The 21961-nt window shown below is 52.9% G+C and overlaps 2 protein-coding genes across 12 annotated transcripts in view; one reads left to right on the plus strand and one right to left on the minus strand.

The window, feature by feature from the left end:
• The window catches only part of SLC25A47 (solute carrier family 25 member 47), a 34539-nt gene extending 21277 nt beyond the window's left edge, over nucleotides 1–13262 (plus strand). For 2 of the 10 annotated variants that reach the window (XM_074394251.1, XM_074394245.1), the window contains 5 exons: nucleotides 5–141; nucleotides 809–908; nucleotides 1336–1518; nucleotides 3155–3449; nucleotides 3778–4319. In XM_074394251.1, the coding sequence (XP_074250352.1) occupies nucleotides 906–908; nucleotides 1336–1518; nucleotides 3155–3449; nucleotides 3778–4058 (762 nt within the window). In that variant the 5' untranslated portion in view covers nucleotides 5–141; nucleotides 809–905 and the 3' untranslated portion in view covers nucleotides 4059–4319. The other 8 variants (XM_074394247.1, XM_074394246.1, XR_012516427.1 and 5 more) reach the window with 7 other exon arrangements.
• The window catches only part of WARS1 (tryptophanyl-tRNA synthetase 1), a 40867-nt gene continuing 26775 nt past the window's right edge, over nucleotides 7870–21961 (minus strand). For both annotated transcript variants that reach the window (XM_010352370.3, XM_003941607.4), the window contains exons 7-11: nucleotides 18640–18740; nucleotides 16988–17100; nucleotides 16127–16300; nucleotides 10773–10913; nucleotides 7870–9100 (exon numbers count right to left, since the gene is read on the minus strand). In XM_010352370.3, the coding sequence (XP_010350672.1) occupies nucleotides 8939–9100; nucleotides 10773–10913; nucleotides 16127–16300; nucleotides 16988–17100; nucleotides 18640–18740 (691 nt within the window). In that variant the 3' untranslated portion in view covers nucleotides 7870–8938. The remainder of the gene's footprint in view (nucleotides 9101–10772; nucleotides 10914–16126; nucleotides 16301–16987; nucleotides 17101–18639; nucleotides 18741–21961) is intronic.

A 21961-nucleotide genomic window follows, 5' to 3' on the forward strand; every position in this document is an offset into this window, starting at 1 on the left:
CCAGGACCTGCTGACCTTGCCCGAGGCCTGGAGCTGCCCCTGCCTGAAGCCCACTTCTCCCACACACAGGTCAGGATCCAGACGGAGCCACAGTACAGAGGCATCTGGCACTGTATCCGGGACACTTATCACCGAGAGCGAGTAGGTCTGGGGCCAGGGGACGGCAGGGAGGCAGGGAGGGGATGGATGCCGGGCCTGCCTCCACTGCCCAGCAGTTGATGCCGGGCTCCCCTCCGGGTCTCAGCTCTCTCACCTTCCTCATGGGAATAGTTCTGCCAATCTCATGGGTTCTTCTGAGGACTGGAGCTGGGGTACCTGGCAGCTAGACGGGCCTCAGAAGGAGGTTGCCACCTCCAGTAGAGGGTCTAGAGCAGGTGTTCCCAAACTTTTTACACAGGGGGCCAGTTCACTGTCCCTCAGACCGTTGGAGGGCCGCCACATACTGTGCTCCTCTCACTGACCACCAGTGAAAGAGGTGCCCCTTCCTGAAGTGCGGCGGGGGGCCGGATAAATGGCCTCAGGGGGCCGCATGCGACCCGTGGGCTGTAGTTTGGGGACGCCTGGTCTAGAGGTAGCATTCAGGCCTTTGAAGATCAAAGGAGGGACCCATCACTACATTTCTGTCTCCTCCAGGCCAGGCACCCCTTGAAGGCAGTGTTGGGTGGAGGCTTCAGGGTCTGGCTCAGAGGCCCGTCCAGAGGCAGGACTTGGGGACATTCTTTAAAATGGACTTGGGGCTTGGTGCAGGCCAGGTGCTAGCTCGTGAAAGCAGCAGTGGCAGAACATGCTGTTAATAGTTTATTGTCAGGCCAGGCGCAGTGGCTCATGCCTGTAATCCCAGCACTTTGGGAGGCCGAGGTGGGAGGATCACCTGTGGTCAGCAGTTCGAAACCAGACTTGCCAACATGGTAAAACGCTGTCTCTACTAAAAATATAAAAATTAGTTGGCGGGGGCCAGGCACCTGTAGGGGGGGCCAGGCACAGCTGCTTGGGAGGCTGAGGCAGGAGAATTGCTTGAACCCCGGAAGCGGAGGTTGTGGTGAGCTGAGATCGCACCACTGCACTCCAGTCTGGGCAAAAGAGCAACACTCTGTCTCCAAAAAAATAAAAAGTTACTCGTCACCAAGCAGCTGCCCTGGGTTGGGCCTGGTCCTTTGGTTCTACAGGTCCCCCCTCGTGACCTCCATCGTACAGCAGAGGAAACTGAGGTCCTGAGGCCATGAATGACCTTCCCAATGTCCTAAAGCGAATGGTGGAGCAGGGCTGAGTGTGGGCTCCCTCAGGTGGCTCCTCCTTCTGGCAGGGCCCTGGCCTGATCCTGACCCTGTCTGCTAGGTGTGGGGCTTCTACCGCGGCCTCTCGCTGCCCGTATGCACAGTTTCTCTGGTCTCCTCTGTGTCTTTTGGCACCTACTGCCACTGCCTGGCACACATCTGCCGGCTCCGGTACGGCAGCCCCGACGCCAAGCCCACCAAGGCTGACATCACGCTCTCGGGATGTGCCTCTGGCCTCGTCCGGGTGAGTAGGGGCAGCTGGGCTGGGAAGGCCCAAGGGAGACTCTGGGGGTCTGAGAGGTTGTCCACCCTGGCAGATGGGGAAACAGAGGCTCGATGAGGGTAGACAGTGGAGGCCACACATGGAGCCCGGGGCTGTGGGAGAGGAGCTGGCATCCTGCCCAGGCTGCACACAGATGAGGGGTCGATGCTGTTCTGCCCAGCACGGCCCCCTGGGGAAGGGGGCTGTGACCAAAGGGACTCTCCCTGTCATAATCAGAAGGTCACCTAGAAGCCACCATGGGGAGCTGAACAGGCAGGTCCCGAGCTCATGGCTCCGGGCACGGAGATGCCTGAACACAATTGACTGTTGCTGAACTCAGGCATTCCTCCATCCCCAACTGCGCATGGACCATCCACAGTGCCTGCCTGCCCTCAGGGAGCCCTCACTCTAGTGGGGAAGACAGACTTCCACATGTGGTGATGGCACAGAGCCAGCTGGAACAGCCCAATGCTGAAGGCCTGGCCCAGGGCTCCAGACCATCAGGCCCAGCTCTCAGCTCTGATTCTTGTGAGCTGAGCAACCTTGGGCAAGCAAGGGAGACTCTTGGAACTTCTGTCTCTTCATCTGTAAGAGGCATGATGAGAATTCAGTGAGATCATGAGGGTAAAGCCCCCAGCACACGTATGTAGAGTCCAACATGAATGAGTTCCCACAGTGGCAGCCAGTATGTTCAGTGACCATTACTGTTTTTATTGAGACAGAGTCTCGATATGTCACCCAGGCTGGAGTGCAGTGGCAGTGGTGTGATCTCAGCTCATGGAAACCTCCACCTCCCAGGTTCAAGTGATTCACCTGCCTCAGCCTCCTGAGTAGCTGGGACTACAGGCGCACCCCACCATATCTGGCTAATTTTTGTATTTTTAGGGGAGATGTGGTTTCACCATATTGGCCAGGCTGGTCTTGAACTCCTGACCTGGCGATTTGCTGCCTTGGCCTCCTAAAGTGCTGGGATTACAGGTGTGAGCCACTGTGCCTGGCCATTAATTACGTTTTTTTTTTGTCTTTGTTTTTGTTTTTTTTTGAGACGGAGTTTCACTCTTGTTACCCAGGCTGGAGTGCAATGGCGCGATCTCGGCTCACCGCAACCTCCGCCTCCTGGGTTCAGGCAATTCTCCTGCCTCAGCCTCCTGAGTAGCTGGGATTACAGGCACACGCCACCATGCCCAGCTAGTTTTTTGTATTTTTAGTAGAGACGGGGTTTCACCATGTTGACCAGGATGGTCTCGATCTCTCGACCTCGTGATCCACCCGCTTCGGCCTCCCAGAGTGCTGGGATTACAGGCTTGAGCCAACGCGCCCGGCATAATTACGTTCTTGAAACTGGGTCACGGACATTTTCTTACCACTTCCTGGGAGAAGCTGGGCAGGCTGGCCTGTGAGGAGAGATGTGGTTGCTGAACGAAGCATGGGCTTTGGCCTTGGGTGGGCAGAGCTGGCTTCGGACCCTGTGGCTCCCCAGCCCTGGGCCAGCCTACAGGGTCTCGGGGCCCCAGCTCCTGAGGTCGCTGTGGGCAACATGAGGCTGGTGGGAGGCCACGTCCAGGCTGCGGGCAGAGCCACGGGTGCCGTCTGACCCCCGCCTCCTCCTCCGCTCCAGGTGTTCCTGACATCACCCACTGAGGTGGCCAAAGTCCGCCTGCAGACGCAGACACAGACACAGCAGCGGCGGCTCTCGGCCTCGGGGCCCTCAGCTGTGCCCGCTGCCTGCCCAGAGCCCAAATACCGCGGACCGCTGCACTGCCTGGCCACGGTGGCCCGTGAGGAGGGGCTGCGTGGCCTCTACAAGGGCAGCTCGGCCCTGCTTTTGCGGGACGGCCACTCCTTTGCCACCTACTTCCTCTCCTACGCTGTCCTCTGCGAGTGTCTCAGCCCCGCTGGCCACAGCCACCCAGGTGAGCAGGGACTGGGACCTGGCAGGGCAGGGCGCCCGGCGGGATGAGGAGGCCAAGGTGAAGTCGTGGTGTCCACCAGTGCCTGAGTGGGGGCTTGAACCCAGCCTGCTGCCTCCCAGGGTGGGCTCTTCAGTTCCCCCCAACACCAAGAGTCAGGACAGACTTACTGTGTCACAGTGTGTGTCTGGGGACAAGTCCCGTTCCCCTCTCCTAAGCCACTTGCAAATGAGGATGGGCCAGTAGAGGGAGTCCAGGGCGCACTGCGGCTGGGCCTCTGCCCCGGGTGCCCCATCAGGCTCCCAGTCAAGGCACTGCGGTCCCTCTGCAGATGTCTTGGGTGTGCTGGTGGCCGGGGGCTGTGCGGGGGTCCTGGCCTGGGCTGTGGCCACCCCCATGGATGTGATCAAGTCGAGACTGCAGGCCGACGGGCAGGGCCAGCGGCGCTACCGGGGCCTCCTGCACTGCATGGTGACCAGTGTGCGTGAGGAGGGGCCCCGGGTCCTCTTCAAGGGGCTGCTGATCAACTGTGCCCGCGCCTTCCCCGTCAACATGGTGGTCTTTGTCGCCTATGAAGCGGTGCTGAGGCTCACCCGGGGTCTGCTTACATAGCTGATCCCCACGCCCAGAGGCCCACCCGCTGGCAGCTGCCAGAGGTCATAGTGGCTGGAAGAGGCAAGAGGGCGCATGGCTGGGGTCAGTACCCCACAAGGCCATTCCCCAGGACAACAGGGAGCCTCCCTGCAGCGCGTTGGCCGAGGCCTGAGCTTGGCCTGCCCAGCTACTGACCTCAGGATGAGGGGCCCCCCGGCCATCAGCCCAGGGTTGGCCTGCGGTGGCAGGAGCCAGGGAGGAGTGGGCCCCTTTGATGAAGGCATGTGTCTCATGGAGTCAGTTGTTCATTCCAGCTTCCCCATTGCCCCCATCTCCCACATCTTTGGAGCACCCCTCCAGGGAGTCAAGTGTGCGCTTAGTCACTCTCTGCCCTGTTCCCGGACCCTCACCCCCACTGTTGTTCCTGTGTCTTCATGAACCATCCCTTGCAGGCAGGGGTTCCCCACAGGCTGGGGGCCTCAGGGTGGGGAGCAGGAGCTGGGCTGGCACCACGACTGAGGGCTCCAGGCCCAGCTCGTTCCCCGCAGCAGGCTACTCCAGGAGGGCACTGCTGGGGCTGCCATGCCCACCTGGCAGGTGCCTGGGGTGGCCATCCTCGCCTGGTTAGGGAATTTGGGGTGAGGTTCCTCAGGAGCCCTCACTCTGCCTGCGGATGCTGCACCTGCCACTTAAAGACCCCAAAGACTGTTGGGAACTGTTGTCAATAAAATGTTTCTGAGGATGTTCAGGGCTGTGGCTCCATGGCCGTGGCTGACCATTCCCTGCGCCCAGCAGTTTTGCGCTCCGTGAGGCCTGCCTGCCTGTCCTGGGAGGTGTGGGGCCGTGGCCCTGCCCACTCCCTTCCTGTCGGACGAGCCCTCCACACCCGAGCTGCCAGTGCTCCCACTGTGCCAATGGGCACACCGAGACCCCGTGTGGCACTCCGGCGGGCTCCACCCTCTCGGCCTTCTTGGCGTGGGGCCTGGCCTGTGGTGCCAGGTCCTGCCTCACCGGGATGTCCAGCAGGGCACTTGCTCTCCTTACCACCCCTGTCCAATCCTACCCGCTTTCAGAGTGGAAACTGGTTCCAGCCAGGCCCTACCGCCTGCCCTGCCTGTGAGCCGCCCCTCCAGAGGGGCTGTCTGTAGGGCACCTGGCACCTTGCACAGCTCACTTACAGATGCCAGCTGAGCAGACAGCTCTGAGAGGGAGCGGGCCTTGCCTACACTCATGCATCAGTGAGGGGTGGGCGGACTCGAGCTTCTGAGGCTCCGGCACCCAACTCCTGGCACCACATGGCTTCCAATGATGGGGGCTATCAGAGGTTAGGGCTGGCAGGGCCAGAGGCCACCTGCATTGACTATATTCACTCACGAACACTGACCTTGACTGTGTCTGTGGGCTGAACGATGTCCTGCGTTCTGCCGAATGAAACTCTTCTGCTCCCAGAATAAGGGGTAGACCCCCGTCCTGGGTCTGCTCCCATTATGCCAGTCCCTGTACATGTGATGCTGTGGGTACCTGACCTTATGCCCTGGGCCCTCTGCCAGGAACACCCTCCCCTGCTCTGCCTGGCTGGCTCCACACTCCAGGTACCACCTCCTCCAGGAAGCTATCCCTGTCTGACCACTGCGCTGCTCCCAGGCATCTCCTGCTCTGCTCCCTGGGGGCCTTGGTTGGGTGTGTGGTCATTCGCCTCCCTCTCCCCTGCTACAAGAACCTGCGAGCCGTGCAAGGACTCCATTCAGCTCCAGGGTTGGTGCACAGTGGTTGCTCAGGGGGTGTGGGACAAATGAGTGAGTGAGCGAATGAATGAGTGAATGAACGAAGTCCTGCAGTAGATTCCTGGAAGTGTGTCCAGCTTAGGAGTTACAGAGGCTGAGATGCTCTGGCCAAATGCTGGGAAAGGAAAGCTGCTAACAGGTTTCCACTGTTCATCGAACACTGATCTTGGGACCATTTTTGTTGAGAAGACCCCACCTGGTCAGCCTTGGCAGGAGGGTTTCTGGCAGCACTCCTGGCCCGGCTCTGGAGGTGGCTGCACTCTGGGAGGTGGGGGGCCTTTGGCTCTCCCTAAGCCTGTGTCACTGAGCAGCTGGCTCTGCCTGTCACTGGGGAGGGGGTTTGCAGGAAGGGCCCCTGTCCTCATTGTCTCTACAACCTCTATGGTAATGACCAGAGAGTCCTGGGCCTTAAGGCCCAGCCAGTGTGACCCTGGGGAGGGCACATCTGTGGGTGCTGCAGGCGGGTGCTGGGGACCAGAGGCAGGCCTGTTGCTCACTGAGAGCGCTGTCCCGGAGCAGCAAGCTGTTCCGCAGCTGCCACGTGTGCCCAGCCACCCTCCGCCCTGGACCCTGCTTCCCCACCCAGTGCCGTTTTGTGTGCTCTTCAGGCACCATCCCCTTTCAGGCAGCCTCCGCTGGTCTCCCCTCCAGGCATGGGGCCACAGGGCAGCGAGGCTGAGCTGGGCATATCTGTCTGACAAGTGGATATTACCAGCTGGAGCAGGAGTGCTCCTCTGGCAGAGCGTATGGCACCACGTGGTGCTGGCACCTGGCCTCACGCCTCATCCCCAAACACCCACGGGGCCACTGCAACCTGCCCATTGTGATCCAGATGTGCCCATGTCCTTCAGGGAACATTTCTCTTACAAACCACTAGTTTTTAGCAAAATGGGGGAGGTGTGGGAGATGTGCGGCTCTCCTGTGCCCTGACCAGCAGTGGCCTTGGGCACTGAGTATTGGACCCAGGGCACCCCTCCTAAGACCCTAAACAGGAGGCATCACTGCTTTTTACAGGGAAGGGGATGGAGGTACTGGGAGGTTAAGTCACCTGGACAGAATCACACACAGCTTGTGAGGGGAGACGCCCATCTTTGTTGGCTCACTCCTCTCTGGGTCCAAGGCCCCACCCGGGCCCTGCCCATGGACGCTCTGGCTAGGTGGACAATGACAGTAGCAGCTGTCATTGACTTCACTTGTCACCCCTCACTGCACCTGCATCAAAGGTGCAGCAGAGCTACAAGAAGTCATATTAGTTGCTCAGGGCAACAGGCTACTGAGTTACATGGCCTCTGTGGGTGGCTCACCCTCACTGGTCATAGCCAGCCAGGTAGGTGAGCAGGGGCTGGGCCTGGGAGGGAGGACGGGGGCCCAGCCCACCAGGAGTCAAAGCTGGGAGAGGAGGCCTAGGTAAGGTCATGCTGCACACAGGTACCTGAGTGGGACTTGAACCCAGGCCTCTAGCCTCCCAGGGTGGGAACCTTAGTTCCCTCATTTGTAAATCAGTCCCTCTGTACGTGGAGAAAGAAGCACCAAGAGTCAGGACAGACGTACTGTGTCAGAGTCACCCTATGGGCTTGGACAAGTCATGTTCCTTTTTCCTAAGCCTCAGTTTCCCCACTTGCAAAATGAGGATGGGCCAGTAGAATGAGCCCAGGGCTGCCTTGCAGCTCGGCCTCTGCCATGGGCCTCACGTGAATGGGGCCCAGGCTGGCTCCTAGCCTGTGCTCCCTATCACTCCACAGCATCACCAAGCAGCCCACACCAGCCCCTCCTCCGAAAAGCGAGGACAACCTCTGTTGTGTTCTCCACCAGCTGCCAGAAAAGTGAAATGCGGTTGAGAGGGAGCCTGCAGTGGGATTCTGCTAAGAGCTTTCCCAGCACAAGTCCATTCCTGGGAGCCTGTGACACAGCACTGTGGGGTTCCCGGAACTGAGCATTTTCATCCCCAAATCTTGACTCCAGCAGACTCAAAGCCATCCATGGAGGGGTAAGAGAAGGGGCCTCTGCTCCCTCCCCATACCTCCCAGACAAGAGCACAGCAAGAGTGGGAGCCAAGGAAGTTTATTCACTCTAGCAGGTGACAGGAGGGCAGAGTGTTCCAGAGGAGACCCAGACACATCAACCAAGGGCGTCCCTGAGATTCGGCTTCGCTCTTCCAGGCCTGCACACAGCGTGCCATGAAATGTGGCCTGTCCAGACACCCGTGAGGGCCTCAAGGGTTGCTGCTGTGACTTTCTCCCTAGCTACGTCTACCCGTCCAGGGACACAGCCAGGGCACTGCTCTGTGCTGACTTCCACTGCAGCCAAAGGTCAAAATGAAGCATCTGCCGAGGCTAGGAGTCCTTGGCATCGGACATGGTCAGGAGAAAAGCCACCCTGATTTTGCAGGACAGCCAGTCTAGGGTCATCTGGCAGGAAAGCACTGGTCTGCCAAAGAAAGTGAGCATGATTGCTGGAGTGGAATACATGCATGGTCTGGGGCTCAGTAAACCGGCAAATTTCACCCCGAGTCTCAGTTTAATCAAAACTGCCCAACTCTTCCCTCTTCATTGTTAAAAGCAGCTTTAAAGCTGGGTGATTTCTTAGTCAAATGTATAGCAAACCTTTTTCTTATCAATTTCTTTTGTTGGGGGCATGGGCTGAAATACATCTTGTGCTCATTAGCCTCCCTACATCAATATTTCAAAGCACTTTCTAGGTTAACAATAATGACATTTCAATTCCATATATGCATACACAGAATGTGTATTTTTAAATAGAGTGGGTTTTAAGAGTATACTTGGAAGCTTCGGAGTCCCCTACAGACTGGAACAGGGTGACCCATGGACTTCTAGCCAAAGGCTCCCCTCCTTGGGGCTGCTCTGGGGAGAGACTCACAGCTGGACTTCTCTATCTGACCCTGCATATTAGCCTGCACCAATTACCCACAATGCTTTGCCCATAGAAGACAGAAATAATGGAACTCACAGGAAGAAACAGTATTGATAACATATAGGCTTACAGAGACCAGGCCCAGTAATTACCATGAGACAGAAGCCTACAAGTGGCGGTGCTTTGACTGGGCTGGGATTATTGAGAAATCAATTCTCTGCATAAGCATATGTAAAATGAGTGCTACTGAAAGTCGAAGGACAGCTTCCGGGGAGTCATAAACTCTTTCACGATCTCGTCTGTGACCTCCTTGCGCCGGGCTTGGTGCTCTGCGATCAAAGGCTGGAGAACCTCTATGAGTGTCTTCTTGAGCTCACCGGTGAGCATGGCTCCGCTGGTGTAATCCTACCCGGAGGGAGACAGCCATGGTGAGAGATGGCTCCACATGCCCTGAGTGGCTCCTTCCTGCCTCAGCATACACCACCCATGCAGAGCCTGGCATGTGGGTGGCACTCAAAAGTGAGATCTGTTGTTACCACAACAATACCCTATGCCTTCAGCTACACTTTTCCTAAAACGGCTAGAAACCTGGCTCTGACGGTAACCATGACTTGGTCTCTAACACTGGAAGGGCCAATGGGGAGGGCAGTCCCTACCTCCAGTGACACTAGGGTCTGTTCCCCCAAGCACTAAATGACAACAGTTCCTGGAAGCCTTATGGCTTCTGTAAAATCTTGCTAATTTTTTCTCTTTTTCTGATTGTAGTGCATGCTGATTAAACAAATTTAATAAAGTACCCAAATCACAAAGCAGCAGCAAAGTAAAGAAAATATCACCTACAAATTCCAATGCCCAAAGGTGGGGCCCACTTTAGTGAATTTTCTTTACATTTCTTTACCTATATGTTTCATTTAAACATAGTTAACCTCTCCTTGAGTTTTTCATTTGGTATCCTTTTTTCACTGTCATAGACATATTTTCCTGTGTCACTAAAACTTTTTTTTTTTTTTTTTTAAAGAAATGAGGGTCTTGCTATGTTGCCCAGGCTGCATTTGAACTCCTGAGCTCAAGGGATTCTCCTGTCTCAGCTTCCCAAGTAGCAGGGGCTACAGATGTGTGCCATCATGCCCTGCATATGAACACTCTTAAATAGTTCATGCCTGCATAATAGTCTACCCTGTAACAATTCTAACTTAACATTTCCTCTGTTTTATCAAGTCTGTGTGGAACTTTTTGCTATGATCATTTTCAACATCACGTGTGGAGAAAACTTTTTCTTTTTTTAGATGGAGTCTCATTCTGTCACCTAGGCTGGAGTGCAGTGGCACGATCTCGGCTCACTGCAACCTCCACCTCCTGAGTTCCAGTGATTCTCTTGCCTCAGCCTCCCGGGTAGCTGGGACTACAGATATGAACCGCCATGCTCAGCTAATATTGTATTTTTTTGGTAGAGATGGGGTTTCACCATGTTGGCCAGGCTGGTCTTGAACTCCTGTCCTCAGGTGATCCACCTGCCTCAGCCTCCCAAAGTGTTGGGATTACAGGCATGAGCCACTGCACCCGGCCAACTTTTTCTTATTCAGGATTATTTCCTTGGAAAAAATTCAAGAATGGGAAAACCTGAGGCAAAGCTCTCAACATTTTTGGGCTCTCTGTACCCAGTATCAAACTGCTCGCGGAGACTGTGCTGATAAACACTCTGCTCACGAGTGGGCTTGGAGCATCTGCTTCACAATCATTAAAACAGTCAATGGCAACACAAGAGCCCTACCAATTCCATACTGAACTGTCTCAGCTTCGATCACGTTAACTGATACTTCTCTGATGACTAGTAAGGCAAGACTGTTTTGTGTGGCTACTAAATGAATAGTAATTATATCTGCTCTTTCGTGATTTGTTCATTAGGTTTCTGAGCATATTGTCTCAAAAACGTGAGGATGACTCTACTGTTTTCACCTTGTTTCAGTTGAGCACCTCCGACCAACCCTTCACGCCCGGCTGCTGGAGCCTTCCAGACTCCATGGGCAGGAGCGGGTGGCTGGAGGCGGGCCGTGGGTCCTTGGGGCCCCCTGCTCACCTTCCTGATCTGTTCGAGCTTGTCGTCGTCCTCGAGGAAGAAGGTCAGGTACATAAAAGACACGTCCACATCACAGTTGCCCCCAAACTGCCTGTGCTCCTCGATAGTGTCTCTCCCTCCAGAAAATGCATGCTTATTGACCTGCACCAGAAGAGGACACAGAAACGCTCATCAGTCCTGCTCGTCCTGTGCCTGGACACTGGCTAGAAGCCCAAGTGCAGAAGTCAAAGGTGTGAGTGCTGTCAGATTCTGGACCAGAGAAAGGCCAGGCGCACCACTGGCAGGGGGCTCACTGCTGTTCTTCCTGTGAAGGCTGGGTAGGAGCTGCCGTGGGGCTCACTGCAGAAGAGGTGGGGTCTCACTGCAGGAGAGGTGGGGGTAGAGGTGGGGGTAGATGAGCTTTGAACCCCTCTATTCTCAGAGACACAGGAGAATAGAAATGGTAAAGCTGAACTGAAACCTGGGGGAGAACAGTTCTTCAGGTGACAAGCTTCAGAAAAAGCATGGGTAAGGTCAGACATGGTGGCTTGTGCCAGTAATCTCAGGATTTGGGGAAGCTGAGGGAGGGGGAGGATCGATTGAGGCCAGGAGATCAAGACCAACCTGGGTGACACAGTGAGCCCCCATCTCTGCAAAAAAATTAACAAATTAGCTGGTGTGGTGGCATCCACCTGTAGTCCTGGCTACTTGGGAGGCTGAGGCGGAAGGATCACTTGAATTCAGGAGTTTGAGGTTACAGTGGACTGTGATTGCACCACTGCACTCCAGCCTGGGCAACAGAGCAAGCCTTTGTTTTTTAAAAAATAAAAATAAAAATAAATAAATAAATAAATAAAAGAAAAAGGATGAGTAAGTCATCCTCCGATAAGGGAGATGGCAAGAAGGGCAGCCTGCTCTTTGGGATAGGTACTATCCCGCAGTGTCAATGGGACAGGAAAGCAGCACCCAGTCCCTGTGGAAAGCAGAACAAGAAGGCACAGGGTAAGGCAGTAAGGGAAGGCAAACCCACGAAAAGTGAGCAGGTAGAGGGGCCTGCAGACAGGTCTCCATTTACAAACAGGCAAAGCTGTAAGAGCTGAAAAACTCAGAAACACAATGACTTCTAGGAATTGTTGAAGATAATCACGGAGTAATTAGGGCTAATAAAAGCCAGAAAATAGGCAAAACTCTTTCAACATTCTTTCAATGATCACCTGAGAAACCGCCAATGTACAAATGTCACCCTATTTTTTTTTTTTTTTTTTTTTAAAGATAGGATCTCTAATCTGTTGCCCAGGCTGGAGTGCAGTGGTACGATCATAGCTCACTGTAGCCTTGACTTCCTGGTCTCAGGTTACCTTTCTGCCTCAGCCTTCTGAGTAGCTGAAACTACAAGTGTGCCCCACCAGCTGTTTTTGTATTTTTTGTAGAGACCGGGTTTTGCCATGTAGCCCAGTCTGGTCTTGAACTCCTGGGCTCAAGTCATCTGCCTGCCTTGGCCTCCCAAAGTGCTGGGATTACAGGTGTGAGTCACTGTGCCCGGTCCTCTAACTTTTTTTTTTTTTTAGATGGAATCTTGCTCTGTCTCCCAGGCTGGAGTACAATGACATGATCTTGACTCACTGCAGCCTCCACCTTCCGGGTTCAAGTGATTCTCCTGCCCCAGCTTGCCAAGTAGCTTGGATTACAGGCATGAACCACCATCCCTGGCTAACTATATTTTTAGCAGAGACAGGGTTTCACCATGTTGGCCAGACCGGTCTCAAACTCCTGACCTCAGGTGATCTGCCTGCCTTGTCTTCCCAAAGTGCTGGGATTACAGGTGTGAGCCACCATGCCTAGCCTTAACTATTTTTTTTGAGACTGGGTCTCACTCTGTTGCTCAGGCTGAAGTACAGTGGCATGATCTCAGCTCACTGCAACCTCTGCTTCCTGGGTTTAAGCAATTCTCTGCCTCAGTCTCCTAAGTAGCTGGGATTATAGGTACCCGTTACCACACCCAGCTAATTTTCGTATTTTTAGTAGAGACAGGGTTTCACCATCTTGGCCAGGCTGGTCTTGAACTCCTGACCTGGTGATCCACCCACCTCGGCCTCCCAAAGTCCTAGGATTACAGGTGTGAGCCACTGTGCCCAGCTACTTTTTTTAAATGGGAAAAAGGGTGGGCAGAGTCAAATTCTAAGTTGATATGTTTAGTAAGTCTCCTTAAAAGAATTCCAGAGCAGATTTCTAACTAGATAACTTGGGATCGTGCAGAAGAAAAAGATGAGTGGTAAGGCAAAGGCACCAGTCTCCATATTGGTGGAGCACTGCCCAGAGGCTGGGGAGGGAAAGCAGCAGTCACGTGAGGCTTGGGCAAGGCCCAGGCAAGTGGCTGGCACTGTGTGGCTGGCTGGTGAGCAGGCCCGTGGGGCTGAAAGAAAAAAGCTAATGAATGGATGTTTACCTTCCCTTTCCATTAAAAAAAAAAAAAAAAAAAAGACAGAAGTTAAAGAACCAAAAACTATGGAACATACCGATAAACAGGAAGAAGTAAAAAACACTTAGTATTGGTTTCTCCTAGCACCGAAGTGCCTGATGGAGTCACTGGCTGTGTGATGGCCACAGCCCTCCCTGCTGGGCCCTGGGGAAGAAGCTAAAGCATCAGAAAGGAAGTCTGAGAACACAGCCTCCAGGCTCCAGGGGCAGTTTGAAGAGGGTATTGAAAGGCCAGTTCCCAGTCCCTTATCTGAGAGGAGAACAAGGCAACTGGTGTCTGCCACACGGTTTTCAGCACTCATCACCACCTGCACACTCCCCTCCCTGGGCAAAGTGCCTTGTCCCATGGTGGGCACGCAGCAGATGTGCCATCCATGGAGGCTATTAGGGTTGTCACACCTATTTTATCCCCAACAACCCAATGACCTCTGACCTCTGTAGTGCTTTCTCCACCTTACAGGTGAAGGAAACCAGGCCCAGAGTGTCAGGAACCTACCATAAGTGACAGGGATTGGCAGGACCAGGCTGGCTTCTGGAACACCAGGCTTCTGGGTGGAGCTGGAGAACTGAGTGGCTGGCTCAGTTCTGCCTCCTTAACATGACCAATCCTCAGTGATGCAGGAAGCAGCCCACCAGGCCTGACTTACAGGAAGCCAACAGGAAAATGGGGGGAGAGCAGTCTTGGGGGTGGGTACAGAGCACTGCTGTCAGCAACTAAGATGATGGAAGTGGGTGACCAGTTCGACTCTGTGTGACAGGAAATGATGCCAAGTGGACACGGCTAGCTAAGGTGGTAATTGGGATGCAGTTAGATCACACAGGCTGACAACGTGTAGGTGGCAGGTACTCACTCAGCAAAGCTACCTCAGTCATCAGCACTGTGCTACTATTTTAATTTTTTTAATTTTAGAGATGGGGCCTCACTGTGCTACCCATGCTGGGGTGCAGTGGCTATTCACAGGCACAACAGTAGCTCACTGTAGCCTGGAATCCCTGGGCACAAGCCATTATCCCGAGTAGCTGGAACTACAAGCACTACCCTGGCTGAACCTGTTATTTTTAGGAGGAGGCTGGAGTATATATGCCCTCTTCTCAAGTGTGGAGATTCTGATTTTGGAGCTGAAGTCAGGCATGGGGACTTAGAGCGAGGGCTTGGCCAGACCCTGTTTTGCCCCACAAGTCACCTGTAGGCTCGTTGACCGTCTGTAGGCCTCTGTGTTTCCTGACCTCATGCTAACTGCTCATCTCTAGGGCTTTGCTGTTCCCTAAGTGAATGATAAATGCCCCAGATTCATAAACAACTTTTTCTTTTCTTTTGAGCTAGAGTCTCGCTCTGTCACCAGACTGGAGTGCAGTGGTGCGATCTCGGTTCACTGCAACCTCTGCCTCCCGGGTTCAAGCAATTCTCCTGTCTCAGCCTCCTGAGTAGCTGGAACTACAGGCGCCAGCCACCATACCTAGCTAATTTTTGTATTTTTGATAGAGACAGGATTTCACCATGTTGGTCAGGCTGGTCTTGAACTCCTGATCTCAGATGATCCGCCTTCCATGGCTTCCTAAAGTATGGGGATCACAGGCATGAGCCACCACACCTGGCTATAAGCAACTTTTTCTTTTTTAAAGATGGGGTTTCGCCATGTTGGCCAGGCTGGTCTTGAACTCCTGACCTTGTGATCCACCCGCCTTGGCCTCCCAAAACACTGGATTACAGGTGTGAGCCACCACATCCAGCCCCATAAACAACTTTTTCAAAACAACTCTCAGAAGCAAAATAAAACAGCTGACTTTTCCACTGGCACTTCTCTCCCCACTCTGCACCCTGTGCTCTGGAAGTTCTGGCCAGAAGTGAAAGGGAAAGAAAAGGCCCGATTATACCAGCTTCCAACTGAGTGGAGAGAGTTGGTGGAGGCCATGTCTTAGAAAGTTTTGATATGAAAGGCTTCCCCATTGTCAACCAGAACCTGCTTGGGACTTTCCAGGAGGGTCAGGGGCAGTGACTCAGAGGGCACGTGACATGCCTCAAATACAGTTCGCAGCATTCCCACTGCAATCTTCTAGCCTGCAAACACACACTTGTTTCCAAAGAAAATGTCAACTGCGTTGTGTTAACAGTGAGGCAATTATATATACACTGGCAGTTGAGGAAACAGGCAACAGAACTAGGGCCCTGCAAAATAAGGAAGCTCAGAGTAACTTCTCCTTTTAGTTTCTCTAGTGATCTGCCAAATGTTTGCTGAGTGCCTGCTGTGTGCATCCCTCCCGGGGCCAGCAGGATTGTCCCGTGGAAGGACATTTCTCAATTCTGTGTCTCTCGGTGAGAACACTCTCTGGGACAAAACCAGCTCCTAACCCCCACTTAGTAATGGGTGCTCACGGCCAGGAGAGCAGTGCCACTGATTCCCAGTGGGGGAAACTTGGTCAAGTGGCTGAGCTTCTCTAAGCCTCATCATCTCATGTTTAAAGAGAACAGCACCACCATCTCCCAGTGAGAATGAAACATGAGAAAACATAAATAAGGCACCTGGCCCAGCCCCTGAAACATGGCTGATGATCAGAAATATACACAAATCTTTTCCACTGTTTAATAACATCCACACTACCTATAACTTTAAGGAAACTGCCATGACTTTGCTTCCAGAACGGTATTGGTAAAAAAGCAGAAAAGGAAAAAAAAGAAAAAAAAATTCAAAATGTTACCCTAAATTAAAGGACACAAGACAAATTCACCTGCTTCATCTGGGAAGGACAGGCTGTCTTGAGTTCTGCAGGGAGCACAGCTGGCAGTCCTGGAGTTCGGCATGGCTAAGGTGGCTGGGGCTCAAAACACTGTGTGGTGATGTGTGTTTGCATGTGCCCCCAGGGCGTGTTTCTGCTCCCACTGGCTGCCCTCTGCTCACCTTGGTTTTGATCTGCTTGGCTGTGTCGGTGAGGAAGATGGAGGAGTTGGGGTCGCTGGCACTCATTTTGGTCTGGGCGCCCTGCAGGGCGGGGAAGAAGGTTGAGTGCAGCAGGGCTGGTTTAGGATAGCTGATCTTGGGGGCGACGTCCCTTGTCATTCTAAAGTAAGGATCCTGTGGGGAGAATAAGGACCCTGATGAGGGTGGCTGGAACCCATGCCAGTTCAGCTGTGAGTAGTCCCCGTGAGCATCTGCACAGAGGCTCTCATGCTTCCAACTGAAGAAACTCACTCCCGCCTCCCTTCATATCTTCTTTTTTTTTTTTTTTAATTTTACTTTAAGTTCTGGGATACATATGTAGAACATGCAGGTTTATTACCTAGGTATACCTGTGCCATGGTAGTTTGCTGCACCCATCAACCCATCATCTAGGTTTTAAGCCCGTATGATTAGGTATGTCCTAATGCTGTCCCCCACATTGCCCCCAACCCCCTGACTTTCTTTCCCTTTTTTTTTTTTTTTGAGACAGTCTTGCTCTGTCACCCAGGCTCTCGCTGCAACCTGTCTCCTTGGTTCAAGCGAGGTTAGTAGCTGGGATTACAGGTGTGCACCACCACGACCAGTTAATTTTTGTATTTTTAGTAGAGACGGGGTTTTGCCATGTTGGCCAGGCTGGTCTTGAACTCCTGGCCTCAAGTGATCTGCCTGCCTTGACCTCCCAAAGTGCTGGGATTACAGGCATGAGCCACACCGCTTGGCTGCCCTTCATATCTTTCAACACTTCCTTTCTCTGCTGAAGAGTTTAAGAGGAATCTGCTGCCAAAGCCCCAGACTTAGAGAGCCTTGGTTCTGCCTGCTGACCTGGTCAATGGCACATGGGATAAGGCACTGGATATCTGTCCTGTCTCCGAAGATCTGTGGGAATGAGTTGCTGAAGGAGGGAGCGGCCTGGATGGCAGGAAAACTGATCTTCCCTGAAAATGAGCAAAAATATTTTTATACCCAAGATGAGTTCCTGTTCTGCTTAGTTAAAAACGGATGAACAAAAACAGGTTTTCTCCCCATTATAAAGTAATCGTTAAAGAAAATCTAAAAAATACGGAAAAGTAGAAAGAGCAAACTGTATAGCTGGATTGTGTCTCAGTCCATCCATTTTCTGTATGCATTTGTTGTGATCACACTGTATCTGGATTGTGTCTTGGTCCATTTTCTGTATGCATTTGTTGTGATCACACTGTATCTGGATTGTGTCTCGGTCCATCCATTTTCTGTATGCATTTTTGTTGTGATCACACTGTATCTGGATTGTGTCTCGGTCCATCCATTTTCTGTATGCATTTGTTGTGATCACACTGTATCTGGATTGTGTCTCGGTCCATCCATTTTCTGTATGCATTTGTTGTGATCACACTGTATCTGGATTGTGTCTCGGTCTATCCATTTGCTGTATGCATTTTTGTTGTGATCACACTGTATCTGGTTTTTCCCTGCCTTTTTCACTCCATATGGTTACTGAGTATACTCTGTCCTGTCAATGTATCATATAATCTAAGCATTCTCTAACCACTGGTAATTCAGGTTGTTGCATCTCTAATTATCCTAAGTTATGATGAATGTATTTTGGTGTTTAAAACAGTCGTTTGTGTTTTGGATGTGGCTGCTGTTAGTACTGTCATTAGTATTTCGTTAGACCTGCAGAAGTAGAACTTTTGACCTCTCCATGGCCCCTGACAAGTGGTGCCATGCCAGCCCCCATTGAGTGGCAGCACCCAAGCCCTGGGTGAGCTCAAGTGTTTCTGGGCCCTGGGCATGCGGCTGGCCCAGCGTGACCCTGCTGCTGTGGAGCACATGCCACTGTGGCTCTAGCTCCAAGCAGGGTAAACGCTCTCCAAGGAGGGCCTGGGAAGCACATTCCAAGGAGCTGTCTCGGCTGGCGGCTATGATTGAAGGCCTCAAAGGCCTGCTAGGCCTGGAGCCATGCGTCAAAAATCAAGCAGAGGAGGAGATCAGAAGGCCCAACCACAAGTCTCAAGGACCAAAAGTCTAAAAGTCGACAAGGCCAATGCATCTGAAGGACACATGGAAATTTACGGCCATGATCTGCGGGGGGTGGAGCCATGGAAGGAGAGCAGGGCGGGTGTGGGAAGGTTCCAGAAGACCTCGAGTCAAGGCCCTCATTTTACATGTGGGGAAACTGAGGACCAGGGAGACAAAGACTCGAAGGCCCCTTCATGGGCAGCAGACCCAGCTGTCCTTCTCCATCACCCCTGGGTTCCACCCAAGGCCGCCCTACACTGACTGGGGTCCCACCAGAGCTGCTGGAACTCCAAAGTCATCCTTAGAAGCTGCTCAATGCTTTACACTAGCTTATCAGGTTCCAGGGTGACGATGACCCACCCATGCCTGGGTGTCCTACTTAAAGAGACAGTTTGCAAATGGTAACATTTCACAGCAACTCCGCTCCTTTTTGAAGAGCATGGGGAGTGGGCCACAGGCAGCAGTGGGCCCCTTACCAATGGAGTCACTGTCAGTGAAGCCGAAAATGCCTTTCACTTGGTTGAAGGTAACATGCTTCTGAATCTTCACCACATTTTTGTAGAAACCTGGGCTCGTCCTGCAAAGACAGTAAGAATCAAATTTCACTGAGGGCAAAGTCACAGTTGTTAAAATTAGATGCAAAGAGTGGTGGCACCAGCCAGACTGGGGGCCACATTGCAGTCAACACATAAACACTAGGAAGGTGCCAGGAAGTCATCCGAAGGCAAAGATATCTACATCAGGCAAAGCAGACACACGTTTACTGGTGGAGTTGACTGGGAAAGGCAGAAACCAGTATGAAACCAATGTGAAGCAGACATACAAACAAGGCAAGAACACAATCAGATTCAGAGACTTGCTTATAGCACGAAAAATTTAAATTCTGCCAGAGTCAACAGTTCAGTTGGCTGTGGAACTCAAGTCTGGGAGCCCCCAGGAGCTTCTCCACTGAGACATACTGTGTTGTGGGAGACTATCTGCTTGTTTTTGGATGAGTGTACGGATAGAAACCCATGGCCCGAGAGGGAGGAAGGCTTGTCTCAGTGCAGCTGGTCCTCCTCACCTCTGGCCACTACTCCCACTGCTGTTTGGGAGGAACTGACCCTATCCCTAGCAATGGGCTAGGCCACAGTGGCTGATTCAAGCAACTCAATCCTCTCTTCAGGATGGTGAGGGGTATAGCTTTGAGGCCTGGATCTGTGGCAGCCATTCTGCTATCAGGGTGAACTAGGCTGAAGCAAACAGAGGGATGTAGGGGATTGGCAGAACCCAGAGTGGCTTTTTTAAAAATTTTTGAGATGGAGTCTCGCTCTGTTGTCAGGCTGGAGTGTAATGACATGATCTCAGCTCACTGCAACCTCTGCCTCTTGGGTTCAAGTGATTCTCCTGCCTCAGCCTCCAGAGTAGCTGGGATTACAGGTGTCCACCACCATGCTGGGCTAATTTTTGTATTTTTAGTAGAGACGGGGTTTCACCATGTTGGTCAGGCTGGTCTCAAACTCCTGACCTAGCAATCTGCTGGCCTCAGCCTCCCAAAGTGCTGGGATTACAGGCATGATCCGCTGTGCCTGGCCAAGTGGCTTCTTATAGTGCATCTTTGGATGACTCTATTCAATAGCTTTTCCTCCAGGCCCTACCATGTGTCAGGCACTATGAAGGAAAAGGGGGACGGCTGCTGTCTTTTAAGTGTTTGCACCATGTGGCAGGAACTGTGCTAGGTGTTGCATAAGTGTCAATACTGCCAAACTCCCCTTCAAAGTAGTAGCATTGCCTCCACTGTACAGTTAAAGACTAGGCTCAAAGAATTTTAGGGTCATGGTCACAGGCCCAATGAGTACAGGGGCTGGGATCTCAACACAGGTTTGCCAGGCCCCAAAGCCTGTGCTGTTGTTGTGGGAGACTATCATACCACTTTAGAAGAGTTTAGCCTTTTGGCATAGGGTGGAGAACTACTGAATGTCTTTACGCAGGTGGGGTGGGGTGTCAGGAGTGCAGGGACACTGGCCGTCTGGGCTGGGTGAAGCACAATGCTGGGAAGCCTGTAACGGTCAAGGTCAGTGCCAAGGTTCTGTCCAAGTTATCCAGAGGCAGCATGGGAGGGATGGACTGTGACTTTCGCATAGCAGCTGGCTGAATTTCAGGCCCTGGGGGGCACTGGAGATGGCAGGCGGAGTATGTGAAGGCGGATGCCAGGAGCACTCAGCATCCATGTCACCCACTCAGCATAATGGAAACAACAGAGCAATGGCACAACTGACTACGGCACTGCCTGGGAAGATGCGGCCTCTGTCTGCCTGCTAAGCAAGCCAGGGACACCGCAGGCATGGAGAGGCCCTCCTGGGTACTGTAGCAGGCCTCACAGCCAGTAAGGACAGCAGCTGTGTGTCACCTGGGGAGATGGGTGGCAGCAAAGACTGCATGTGCCCTTGGGGTTGAGGTACCTGGGACACCCTAATCCCTACAAGGAGGGAAAGTCTCCAGTATCCCCAAACTGTGGCAGGACTGCAGCTCCACGGTGCCTGATTGGTATTTCTTTTGTTTTTGAGACCGGGTTTCACCGTCTTGGCCAGGCTCGCCTCAAACTCCTGACCTCGTGATCCACCCGCCTCAGCCTCCCAAAGTGTTGGGATTACAGGCGTGAGCCAATGCACCCGGCCTGACTGGTATTTCTGAGTTAGAGAACGCTGCCTTTTCTTAGAAGACTGGTCATTACCTGTGGCAAGCTGCTGCCACTGTGTTGGCTATAGGATGAATACAAGCACTGCACCATGAGCATGCGTGATCCTTTCTTCAAGGGACAGCTGTACCCCTGCACAGCTGGGACAGACCCACCATGTAACAACAGCCATGCCAGTGCCCACACATGGAGGCTTCTCACTGGCTGCAATGAACACACCTAACTGTATACCACATGTGGCTGAGTGACCAGTTACCCCAGGGAGGGCACCTGCCTTTCACTCTCAGACAGGGTTTAAAGTGGGAAGAGATTTTAAATTACATTTACTGAGCGCTCCCCAGGTGCCAGGCGTGGCTTGAAGCACTTTACATGCAGTGCAGGCACTATCATCTCCTGACCACGGTCTTCTCTACCCCTGCCTTTTGTCCCTATTATCACCATAGGACTCATTATCACCTGATTGATCACCTGTTAGCCGATTCTCCCCATTAGAAGAGAGGCTCTACACAGCTGCTGAGATGGTTTTGCTCCTTGCTGTACCTCCAGCATGACCCTGGCATATAGCAGATGTCCAATAAATATTGTAGAACAAATAAGCAGAGTGGGGAAAGCAGGCAGAGAGGAGCTCCTCCCATGCCCAGGCCACACAGTGGGTGGCCACCCAGCAGGGCACTTGCAACCTCTGCTATGCTGCCCGCCTCCCACCACCGAGCTCCTTACCTCACAGGAAAAATGGGAGCTCAGACATTTAAGGACTTGCCCAAGGGAACAAGACTAGGCAGGGGCAGAGCTGGGTCTGGAACACAAGTTTTCAGACTCCCAGCTCAGTGCCTTTGCATCCCTCGGAGCCCCGACAGGAAGGCCTTTCTGAGCCCGCGTGCAATGTGCAGGGGGAAATGCACTGGCTTCCCGCCTCACGGCGGCCTCGCCACCTCCCTCCCACTAAACAAGGCGATGGCTGGCTCTGTTGAGTTTCCAGCTCCTAAAGACCAGGAAGGAGCTTTATGAAGCCAAAGATACAGATTTGGAGTTAAATTGAAGAAAGGAAAGTAAAATGCTCAAATGTTTAGAAGAAACTCTTAAAAGTAAAATGTTTGGAAGGCCGGGCGCGGTGGCTCAAG

The sequence above is a fragment of the Saimiri boliviensis genome, chromosome 2, assembly GCF_048565385.1.
Source record: "Saimiri boliviensis isolate mSaiBol1 chromosome 2, mSaiBol1.pri, whole genome shotgun sequence".
In the NCBI taxonomy this organism is placed as follows: domain Eukaryota; kingdom Metazoa; phylum Chordata; class Mammalia; order Primates; family Cebidae; genus Saimiri; species Saimiri boliviensis.